The following is a 12,415-nucleotide window of genomic DNA, read 5'->3' on the forward strand; positions in this document are numbered from 1 at the left end:
TTCTGAGTCTGGGTTACCTCACTCAGGATGATTTTTTTCTAGATCCATCCATTTGCCTGCAAACCTCATGATGTCATTGTTTTTCTCTGCTGAGTAGTACTCCATTGTGTATATGTACCACATTTTATTTATCCATTGTTCAGTTGAAGGGCATCTAGGTTGTTTCCATGTTCTGGCTATTACAAACAATGCTGCTATGAACATAGCTGAGCATGTGCCCTTGTGGCATGATTGAGCATTCCTTGGGTATATGCCCAAGAGTGGTATAGCTGGGTCTTGGGGGAGATTGATTCCCATTTTTCTAAGAAAGCACTATATTGATTTCCAAAGTGGCTGTACAAGCTTGCATTCCCACCAGCAGTGGAGGAGAGTTCCCCTAGCTCCACATCCTCTCCAGCATAAGCTGTCTTCAGTGTTTTTGATCTTAGCCATTCTGATGCATGTAAGGTAGTAGGTATGTCAGAGTCATTTTGATTTGCATTTCCCTGATGATTAGAGATGTTGAGCAATTCCTTAAATGTCTTTCAGCCATTTGAGCTTCCTCTGTTGAGAATTCTCTGTTTAGTTCTATAGCCCATTTCTTAATTGGACTGTTGGACATTTTGATGTCTAATTTCTTGAGTTCTTTATATATTCTGGATATCAGCCCTCTGTCAGATGTGGGGTTGGTGAAGATCTTTTCCCATTCTGTAGGCTGTCGCTTTGTCTTATTGACCGTGTCCTTTGCTCTACAAAAGCTTCTCAGTTTCAAGAGATCCCATTTATTAATTGTTTCTCTCAGTGTTTGTGCTACTGGTGTTATATTTAGGAAGTGATCTCCGGTGTCAATGCATTCAAGACTACTTCCTACTTTCTCTTCTATCAGGTTCAGAGTAACTGGATTTATGTTGAGGTCTTTGATCCACTTGGACTTAAGTTTTGTGCATGGTGACAGATATGGATCTATTTGCAGCCTTCTACATGTTGACATCCAGTTATGCCAGCACCATTTGTTGAAGATGCTTTCTTTTTTCCAATGTACAGTTTTGGCTTCTTTATCAAAAATTATATGTTCATAGGTGTGCAGATTAATGTCAGGGTCTTCAATTCGATTCCATTGGTCCACATGTCGGTTTTTATGCCAGTACCAAGCTGTTTTATTACTGTAGCTCTATAGTAGAGCTTGAAGTCAGGGATCATGATGCCTCCAGAAGTTGTTTTATTGTACAGGATTCTTTTGGCTATCCTGAGTTTTCTGTTTTTCCATATGAAGTTGAGTATTGTTCTTTCCAGGTCTGTGAAGAACTGTGTTGGTATTTTGATTGGGATTGCATTGAATCTCTAGATTGATTTTGGTAAGATTTTTTTTTTAACTACATTAATCCTGCCTGTCCATGAGCATGGGAGATTCATGCTTTCCATTTTCTGACATTTTCTTCAATTTCTTTTTTCAGGGACTTAAGTTCTTGTCATACAAGTCCTTTGCTTGCTTAGTTAGAGTTACCCCAAGGTATTTTATATCATTTGTGGCTGTTGTAAAGGGTGATATATCTCTGATTACTTCTCAGCCTGTTTTTCAATTGTATATAGGCTAGGAGGGATACTAATTTTTTTTTGGTTAATCTTGTATCCTGCTACATTGCTGAAGGTGTTTATAAGCTGTGTGAGTTCCTTGGTCGAATTTTTGGGGTCACTTATATATACTATCATGTCATCTGCAAATAGCAAAAGCTTGATCTCTTCCTTTCCAATTTGTATCCCCTTGATCTCCTTATGTTGTCTTATTGCTATGGCTAGAATTTCAAGTATTATATTGAATAAGTATGGGGAGAGCAGACCGCCTTGCCTTGTTCCTAATTTTAGTGGAATCGCTTTGAGTTTCTCTCCATTTAATTTGATGTTGGATGTTGGCTGCTGTAAATTGCCTTTATGTTTAGGTATATTCCCTGTATTCCTGATCGCTCCAAGACCTTTATCATGAAGGGGTGTTGGATTTTGTCAAATTTTTTTTAAGCATCTACTGAGATGATCATGTTTTTTTTTTTCTTTCAGTTTGTTTATATGGTGTATTACATTGACAGACTTTCATATGTTGCACGACCCTTGCATCCCTGGGATGAAGCCTACTTGATCATGGTGGATAATTGTTTTGATGTGTTCTTAGAGTCTGTTTGCCAGTATTTTATTGAGTATTTTTGCATCAATGTTCATGAGGGAGATTAGTCTGTAGTTCTCTTTCTCTGTTGCATATTTGTTTGGCTTGGGAATCAGGGTAATTGTAGCCTCATAGAAGGAGTTTGGTAATGTTCCTTCTGTTTCTATTGTGTGGAACAATTTAAAGAGTATTGGTATTAACTCTTCTTTGAAGATCTAGTAGAATTCTGCGCTGAAACCATCTGGTCCTGGGCTTTTTTTGGTTGGGAGACTTTTAATGATTGATTCTATTTCCTTAGGGGTTATTGGACTATTTAAATAGTTTATCTGGTCTTGATTTAACTTAGGTATGTGGTACCTATCCAGAAAATTATTTATTTCTTTTAGATTTTCCATTTTTGTGGAGTAGAGGTTTTGAAGTACGACCTGATGATTCTCAGGATTTCCTCAGTGTTAGTTGTTATGTCTCCCTTTTCATGTCTGATTTTGCTAATTTGGATGCTCTTTCTCTGCCTTTTGGTTAGTTTGGATAAGGGCTTGTCTATCTTGTTGATTTTCTCAAAGAACCAACTCTTTGTTTTATTAATTCTTTGTATTGTTCTCTTTGTTTCTATTTTATTGATTTCAGCTCTCAATTTGATTATTTCCTAGACTCTATTCCTCCTGGGTGACTTTGCTTCTTCTTGTTCTAGAGCTTTCAGGTGTGCTGTTAAGTCACTAGTGTGAGATTTCTCCAACTTCTTTATGTGGGCATTTAGTGCTATGAATTTCCCTCTTAGCACTACTTTCATAGTGTTCCATAAGTTTGGGTATGTGGTATATTCATTTTCATTGATCTTTAGGAAGTCTTTAATTTCTTCCTTGACCCAATGATGATTAAGTTGAGCATTATTCAGTTTCCATAAGATGTAGGCTTTCTGCAGTTTTTGTTGTTGTTGAAATCTAACTTTAAACCATGGTGGTCTGATAGAGCACAGGAGGTTATTCCAATTTTTTGTCTCTGTTGAGATTTGCTTTGTGACCAAGTATGTGGTCAATTTTAGAGAAGGTTCCATGGGGTGCTGAGAAGAAGGTATATTCTTTTTTGTTTGGATGGAATGTTCTGTAGATATCGATTAAAGCCATTTGAGTCATAGCATCAGTTAAGTCCTTTATTTCTCTGTCAAGTTTCAATTTGGGAGATCTGTTCAGTGGTGAGAGTGGGGTATTGAAATCTGCCACTATTCATGTGTGGGGTTTTATATGTGGTTTAAGCTTTAGTAATGTTTCTTTTACATATGTGGGTGCCCTTGTGTTTGGGGCATAAATGTTCAGAATTGAGACTTCATCTTGGTGGATCTTTCCTGTGATAAGTATGTAATGCTCTCCTTGATCTCTTTTGATTGATTTTAGTTTGAAGTCTATTTTGCTGGATATTAGGATGGCTACACCAGCTTACTTCTTAAGACCATTTGATTGGAAAGACTTTTCCCAGCCTTTTATTCTTAGGTAGTGTCTATCTTTGAATTTGAGATGTGTTTCTTGTATGCAGCAGAAAGATGGGTCCTGTTTTCGTATCCATTCTGTTAACCTGTGTCTTTTTATAGGTGAATTAAGTCTATTGATATTAAGGGATATTAATGACCAGTGGTTGTTCATTCCCTTTATCTTTTGGTGGTAGTGTGTGTGTACTTCTCTTCTTTGGGGTTTACCTCTGTGGTGTTATTGCCTGTATTTTCATGGGTGTATCTGATTTCCTTAGGTTGGAATTTTCCTTCTAGTGCTTTCTGTAGGACTGGGTTTGTGGACAAGTATTGTTTAAATCTGGTTTTGTCTTGGAATGTCTTGTTCACTCCATTATAGTGATTGAAAGTTTTGCTGGGTATATTAGTCTAGGCTGGCATCCATAGTCTCTTAGCATCTGCATTACATCTGTCCAGGTCCTTCTGGCTTTCAAAGTCTCCATTGAGAAATCGGGTGTTATTCTGATGGGTTTGCCTTTATAAGTCACTTGGCCTTTTTCCTTTGCTGCTCTTAATATTCTTTCTTTATTCTGTACATTTAGTTGTTTAATTATTATGTGGCGAGGGGACTTTTTTGGGAGGTTTAGTCTGTTTGGTGTTCTATAAGCTTCTAGTATCTTCATAGGCATTTTCTTTCTTTAAGTTGAGAAAGTTTTCTTCTATGATCTTGTTAAATATATTGTCTGTGCCTTTGCGCTGGTATTCCTCTCCTTCCTCTATCCCTATTATTCTTAGGTTTGGTCTTTTCATGGTATCCCAGATTTCTTGGACATTTTGTGTTATGACTTTTTTGGCATTGGTATTTTCTTTGACTGATGAATCCATTTCCTCTATTGTATCCTATACACCAGAGATCCTCTCTTCCATCTCTTGTATTCTGTTGGTTATGCTTGCATCTGTGTTTCCTGTTTGTTTACTCAGATTTTCTATTTCCAGCATTCCCTCTGTTTATGTCTTCTTCATTGTTTCTATTTCCCTTTTCAGGTCTTGAACTTTTTCACTCACCTGTTTCATTGCTTTTTTTATGGTTTTCTTTAGGGATTTATTGTTTTCTTCCACTTTCTTATTTGTCTTTTCCTCTAGTTCTTTATAGATTTCTTCCCATTTTTTTTGTTTGACTTTTTCTCATTTTTTTTTATTGATTTCCTCCACTTTTTTTGTTTATCTTTTCCTCAATTTTATTTTTTCTTGAAAGGCCTCTAGCATCTTCATGATGCTATTCTTAAGATTGCTTTCTTCGGCTTCTTCCACCTTGTGATGTTCAGGTCTTGCTGTTGGAGCAGGGCTAGGTTGTGGTGATGCTGTATTGTTCTTTATGTTGTTGTATGTACTTCTGCCTTGATGTCTGCCCATCTCCTCGTCTAATAGGTATAAGAGGTGCCTGTGTCTGAGTGAGTTGCTGTTGGTTCACTCTGTGTTTGTTGTGTCTGTGTCTCAGGGGGCCCTTCTGGGTTTAATCTTAGCTCTTGGTCTGATTGGAGCAGGCAGCTTCTGTGTCTCAGCGAGCTGCTCTTGGGTCAAATCAGGCTAGTTAAATTTTGTGACTCATGGATTCATTCTTGGTCTTATCAGGGCTCTTGGTCTAGTCAGAGCTAACAGATTCAGTGTTTCAGGAAGCCTCTCTTGGTCCAATGAGAGTTGGTGGATTCTACTTCTCAGAAAGCCACTCTTGGTCTAATCAGGATTGGCAGATTCCCTGTCTCCTGAGTTTACTCTTGGTCCAATGATGGCTCTTTGTCCAATGAGAGCTCTCTCTTTCTCTGGGCTGGATGGGAGCTCTTTGGGCAGAGTGGGAGCTCTCTGAGACAGATGGGAGCTCTCTGGGTCTGATGGGAGCTGGAGGTTGGTCTCCAAGTCTCAGGAAGTGGTGGGGGGCTTGGGCAGATGGGTGTGGGGGCAGAGCGTATAGATTGCAGGGACCGCTGGGGGGTCTTGGAGAAGGGGAACCTTCTGCTGGAGCCCTGCCCACTGGCAGGCAACTGGGGCCGAGTTGGGCGGACGGCTGGGGCCCAGGGATGGTATCTAGGGGCAGACCTCTCTGGGTATGAACCCAGTCACTCACCTCTGGGCCGGATGGGAGCTCTGGGCCTTCTAACTACTCATGAATTGCTATATAGCATATGACTTAGTGTATGTTCTTTCGCAATGCACAGAAATATAGAGGATCACAGTGGAACACTACAAAAATTGCACACTGACAAGCTGTGTAACTTATACGATCTACATAAATTCTTAGAACAACACAAATTAGCAAGACTGAATCAAGATGAATAGGAAATATAAAAGATAAATAAGGAGTAAAGATATCATAGTAGAGCAGTAACCAAAATCTTCCAAGAAAGAAAAGCCCAAAACTAGCTGGCTAGATCTATTTATTTATTTAACTAATTTACAGTTCCCCAATGTATTCTATTTTTAAGAAATATAGAATTTCTTAAAAAATTCGTAGTAATGAAATATTTGTAGAATTTGAAAGGTAGTCAGACTTTAATACTAGGATTTCCTTTGAGGAATTTGCTATTTCTAAGGACCGCCCCCTCCCCCAAAAGGACCCAAGAAAAAAACAGGGCTTGAGAGCCTCTAGGAACTGAACCAGGTATGGCTAGAGAAACCCACCAAATTGCAATTTCATCCCACATGCATGTCTGAGTCCAGGCAGGAGAAATTACCCTTGGCTCTACTAGTATTAGGAAAAATCACCAAGTTGACAGAGTTCTGCATCCTTCTTATCTTCTTGCTCAAATTTCCGATTGAACATTATGACCATTTCAGCATCTCTTCTCCAGAGAGTTTGTTCCTATTTCTTTGTATGCATGTTTGTGAATCCTCAGGAACAGTGAGTGATTAAATGTGCCATTCTTTGCAAGGAATTCAGTTAGGATGCAAAGAAACCTAGAGTATTTTTAAGAGTTTTGGGAGAATGAATGAATGCTTACCGAAGACTTCAGACAACAGATAAACCAACAACACTGGTTTGCTTAGAGCTAGAGAAGAAAGCCTTGTCATTACATGTTTTCTTCCTACAAGTAAGGTCAGGTTTTATTATACCCCTTTATGAAAAGCTTAACAAAAGAAACCAGTATGGTACTGAAAATATCTATTCATTGGTGTGTGTCTTTTGCTAACCCACAGACAAAAGATCCTAAGAGATCACTACAAAACAATTACCAATGAATTAGAAAATATGTAAAATGAGGATACATTCCTAGAATTATCGAGTGAAACTAAGACTGAACAAAAAGAATAGAAATAGTGATCACTAGTGAAATTCATTCATGAGAGAGAAAATGGTGAAGAGTAGGCTTAATTTGCTGCTAAACTTGAAAAATTGACTTGATATAGTCCATGGTTCTTCCCTTCATCCACGTGATCTAGTAAGAACATTTGGAGACATTTGCTTTTCTGGGTAGGGAGGAGGAATCCTAATTCTATATCAAGGGACACTCTATACTTTAGCTAAACAGAAGCACCTTTAAACAGATACTCATCAGTTGCTATTGGGGTTTGCTTTTGGTAATTCATTTAGGAGACTTTATAGAAATTCTAATATCTTGACATGGAAACACATGCATATGTACACTAGTTGCACCCATCTTTTAGACACAATACAGAAAACCCAAAGTGAAGACAAACATTTGAAGATGTTTTAGTGTTAATTATAATCAGTTTTTGGAGAGGAAGTTCACCTATTTGAAAGGAAGTAAGCAAAAATTTGTACTTCAGCAGGGATGTCTTAAATAAACAATTCTCTTCTAAGAACAGTTATACTGATTTCCAATGGACTGTGTCAGAGATCTTTCTTTTCTCACTTCTGATTATGTCCACATATCTTATACCCCTTGTGGAAACAATCTTGCTGAGGTCTAGTGGAACTAAGTCCAAGATCCTAATGAAAAAGTAGAAACAGTGAGCTACAATTTCCCTTTGTTATTCTGACCAAAGTCACCTTGTGTTTCTTCCTCCTCTCAGTTACAGAGAAGACCTTCAGTGAGAGGCTAACATGTGTCTTTGGGATTCATATTCCTGGCATACTCAGGTGTGCCAATGTTGCCAGTTAATTCTCAGTGAATCAGAGAAGAGCTCTTACACAGCCACCACCCACTTCAGAGATACCAATAAATGCATGACTCTATCATTCATAATAAGCATCCATCCAGAGGGCAGCAGACTTCTTCAAGGACCTAGAGGAGTAAACAAAATTGTTAGAAAGTGAAAATCAGTACAAAGGAATTTCCCATCAAACATTTATTGAATGCTTTTCTTGTTTTAAGACAATGTAGTTTCTAGCCATATGTGATAAATGTCACTGTCTGTTAATCAGAGAAGGGCAACAAATGCACTGAATTCCTTTCAGCAGATGAGTTTGGCTTTCTTCCAGGGAGAAGGTTTGAGTATTGTTTTCATTTTATTTTTTTCTATACCATATACCTAAATATCAACTCATACCATATTCACCTACCTATCCTATTTTTATAATGGAAAACATATTTCTAGGATCTAGGTATGTACATCAAAAGAGACAGAACAAATCCTATTCATATAGACTCTTGGTCTTATTTGAAAGATAAGCATTAAATAATTGTTTAGTTAGCAAACTTCTTAATCAGGGTTATGATAAGGACTACCATAAGGATAGATTTAGTCTTGAGACCAGTGAAGGCTGACATAAGGGAAATATTGCAATGAGCCTTAGAGAGAGATTTGGAGTTGAGAAGGTGAAATGCGAAGTGATAGTTTTAAGAATGTTGCAGGCAGGAAAAAACAAGGCAAAGGGATGAGACACTCAGGCACAGGAAGTGTTACAGCAATGGGAGCTAGACCAAATGTCCACATGACAGAGAGGAAGAATAATGTGGAGAGACTGACAGAGGTAGATGAGATCAGATGTTTCCATGATGGCCTTCACAATATTCCCCTGATACTTTAAAAAAGAGTACATTATTAAACTCAGACAAGTGATTGTAAATTTGTCCAGTACCACATCATGCTGGAACATGCTTATGTATGCATATGCATTTGCTCTTAGACTCACTAGGCATAACTGGTTACCCAGACTGATTCATGCCATTACATCCCTTCAAATGGTAACAGTTTCTCCAATGGATCATAAGATTTGATGGTCTTTCCTACCATGTTAAACTCTAAATCATGTCCAGAGATCTATAGGGAATACAAAGACAGCCCTACATAGCTATGATTTCAAGAAATTGGAACTATGTAGGTATTTCTATTAAGGAATACCTAGAGTTTGTTAGGTAAACAGTCAATATTTATGTGTCATTATTATTGTTGATACTGGTGTCTCTTAATGAATGGTTGTTGATGAAAGATTCATAAGCTGATGAATAGTTTTGGGGCTTGGAAGAAAGGGAAATGAAAGCTATGAGCAAAGATAAATTATTTTATTACCTGACAATATCTCCAAATGCCTTCAATATGGGCTTGTTTATATACTGCAATCCATGCTTGGCACACAGTGACTTCACCAGAGGTGCCACTTTGTGATAATTATGGCGTGGCATTGTGGGGAATAGGCTAAGAAAACAAACAGGAGATGTAAAACTTGCACCTAAAGAGAAACCCAAAAGAGTTTTATTTATTTCTGAATAAAAGCTTATGCAGACCCAACCTTGGCCTTGTACAAGCTTTCTAGCAAGCCAGATTGCCTACTCCCAAAACTCTTATCTTTTAACAGCTCTGTAAGCCATGTGGATGGCAAGTGTTTGGTAAATGCTAAGATAATAAATATTAGCTCCATTTCATATGCTTAGTTTTGGTCAGGTCAAATGAGATTATGGTTTAGCTAGTATTTTGAATTGCCTAGGAGAACAAGAGATCATGTCTTTTCCTTGCTTGTCTCTCTTCTGTTTTTCCTATCTAAAACCTATCTTTTGAACAGATAATTATTCACTCAGGTCTAGTTGTGATGTTTAAAAGGAAGTTATCAGATTCAAATTTGAGGCAAGAAGGTATGGCTTTTATCCAAGGTTTGGCACTAATTAGCCAGGTAATTTCCTGGACCTGAATACTTTCTTAAATAATACGTGAATTGTGGTTCTCCTTTTGCTAGGGTGTTCAAGAATTGACAAAGAATAAAGACTGAGAAAACAGAATTAGGAACATAATAGCTTTTTTCTCTGACTCCTAGATGTAGCCTCACAGAAGGAACTATGAGAAGTATCTTGCTTCATATTCTGGAGGAGATCAGCCATCTGAGTATTATTACTTTCCATTTCTTTATTATATGACCATTTAACTGATTAAATGGAAAAGTATCTTCAGATTCACCTGGGAATTGCAGAAGTGACTGAATTTCAGTGTTGATTATATTACCTTAACATGATATTTACATTAAATTATACTTAAATTTCAATAAAACTTGGTTACTCCAGTGCTATAATTTTTCTTAGGTTTTGTTAACAAACAAAATACACATGGACATATATACTCGCATATCCATATATATTCCTTCTCCCTGCCCTATAGAAATCACCAATTCTCAATACTCATAATATATGAAAACCACGTTACTGGTCCAGTTCTGTAATTCCACTTCACTTTCCACAACTGTTAGATTTCCTCTTCTTTCTTTCCCAGCCGAATCACTGGCACTGATGGACAGCAGTCCTTAGAGAACCCTGGTTAAACTTCTTAGTTCTCTGAGACTCTTTTTTTTTATTTTTTATTTTTTTTTTATTTTGCAATACAATTAAGTTCTACATACAGGCACAGATTCCCTTGTTCTCCCCCCTCCCGCCCCCCTCACCTTCCCCCCAGCCCACCCTCCATTCCAATCTCCTCCAGGGCAAAGCCTTCCCCACAGACTGAGATCAACCTGGTGGACTCAGTCCAGGTAGGTCCAGTCTCTGAGACTCTTAACTGAATGGTTGCAGGATCTGCTAAATTGAGTCAGCCCTTGCTCCATAACGGATCATTTGCATCACTCACTGGTGTTCAATTTGGAAGTTCAAGTGCCCAGTGAACCAATCATTGAAAAAGGACTGTTCAATATTACAGGTGGCCACAATCTGCAAAGAAAAATCTTGCATTAGCTGTAAGTGAGCCTAAATACTAAAATGCTAATTATTTTGTGTAATCATCTATCAACACATGATTATTTGTTAATTTTTTATTTTTTAGTAGCTATGAGTGATATACAGCAAACAAAGCCCCAGCCTTCATGAAGTTTACCATTTAAAACATACTAAGATATTTTACTACGAAGTACATATAAAGCAATAGATATGAGGAAATATGTAGGACTGAAGGAGAAATGTCAGAACCATTCCTTAGACACAGAAGGCTACATGGTCATGAATGAGGAGTTTGGTTAATGCAGATGGGTTTTTTTTAGGTTTGTTGTGGAAAATGTATGGTTAGGACTTGAGGGCTTTTGAGTGAGAAGAAATTATAAAATATTAATAAAGTATTTCTACAATAAAATTATAGAGTTAAAAAATCAAGTAAGAAAATGTTTATAACATATGTTATGGCAATATTTTAAAAGCCCTACTTTAAAAACATGTCACCAAAAGATTATTAATACTCACATAAACAATAGGTCAAGGATACTGGGAAACAATTCACATAAAAGTTTATGTAAATCCAACAAGTATGTGAAAAGCATCTAGTCTAACTAATGACTAAGGAAATGATGAGTAAAAACTAAAAGATACAGAAGTAGTTCTTTGGTTAAACACTTGAGAATCATTCTTTGTAAGGGGCGGGGTTCTCTGAGTTTGAGTATAAGCCTGGAGAAAAAGCAAGAAAATGAATAAATTCCCAGTTATTGTAACACAGTCAGTGGAAAGGACCATGAGTTAGGAGGCAGAAATGTTTTGAGTGGATCATAACTTTGCTAAGCATTAAATGCATGTGTCGAGAGCATGCCATGCTCTCTCCCTCTGAAATGTGTTGTCTATACAGTGAAATCATTATTTTTAGAGTCCTTACTAATGTACAACTCATCCTGTAATTCTGAGCCTTAGATTCACTTGAAAGGCTTTGTTATATGAGTGAGTAGCATAGGAAGTCAATACACATTTTCTATAAGTTCCCAGGTAATAAATCTTATCTTTATATTTTTAAACATTTTTTTAATCAAAATATCACTTTCCTCCCTCCTTTTCCTTTTGCAGTCCTTCCCAAGTACCTTCCCCCAACTCCTTCCATGACCCACCCTATTCTCAAAATTGTAGCCTTTTTCTTTGATTATGAGTGTTACATATATATGTCCATGTATGCACAAATATATAAATATAATCCACTGAGTTCATTTTGATTGTCTGTGTATATATAGTTTCAGGGCTGGTCACTTTGTATTACATAAAGGAGTTAGTTATAGTCTTAATAGTAAATCTCTTAATTTTGTCATCAACAATTTTCTTATAGCATGAAAGTGGCCATGGACAATATATAAATAACTGACCATGACCATGCCCCAGTAAAACTTGATATACATAAACAACCAGTGGGTCAGATTTGGCTGCTGGATTATAGGTGACTGACTTTTACTTTGCAAGCAAGACTCTATAATTAAGCTGCTTAGGTTTAAAACCTGTTGCTATCACTTATTAGTTGTGTGCCCATATACAAGTTACCAACTCTTTTTACAAGTCAGTTTTATCATGTTGTAAAGTGAGAATAATCATTATGTCCACCTCGTGTAGTTATATGCAAACCATTGCACAGTGCCTATCCTTAGGGGAGTGTTTTATGAAGGTGAGTTATTATTATTTGAAGTAAGCAGATTCTAAGCCAGTCTGGTTGGAAGATTGTCC

At 37.2% G+C, this 12,415-nt stretch overlaps 1 protein-coding gene across 1 annotated transcript in view; it reads right to left on the reverse strand.

Moving 5' to 3' along the window:
• Positions 1–6,054: 6,054 nt before the first annotated feature.
• Positions 6,055–12,415, reverse strand: part of LOC131908191 (fatty acid desaturase 2-like protein FADS2B) — a 40,080-nt gene continuing 33,719 nt past the window's right edge. The window contains exons 10-12 of the mRNA XM_059259239.1: positions 10,584–10,663; positions 9,045–9,170; positions 6,055–7,816 (exon numbers count right to left, since the gene is read on the reverse strand). Of these exons, the coding sequence (XP_059115222.1) occupies positions 7,768–7,816; positions 9,045–9,170; positions 10,584–10,663 (255 nt within the window). The 3' untranslated portion in view covers positions 6,055–7,767. The remainder of the gene's footprint in view (positions 7,817–9,044; positions 9,171–10,583; positions 10,664–12,415) is intronic.

The sequence above is a fragment of the Peromyscus eremicus genome, chromosome 4, assembly GCF_949786415.1.
Source record: "Peromyscus eremicus chromosome 4, PerEre_H2_v1, whole genome shotgun sequence".
NCBI lineage: Eukaryota > Metazoa > Chordata > Mammalia > Rodentia > Cricetidae > Peromyscus > Peromyscus eremicus.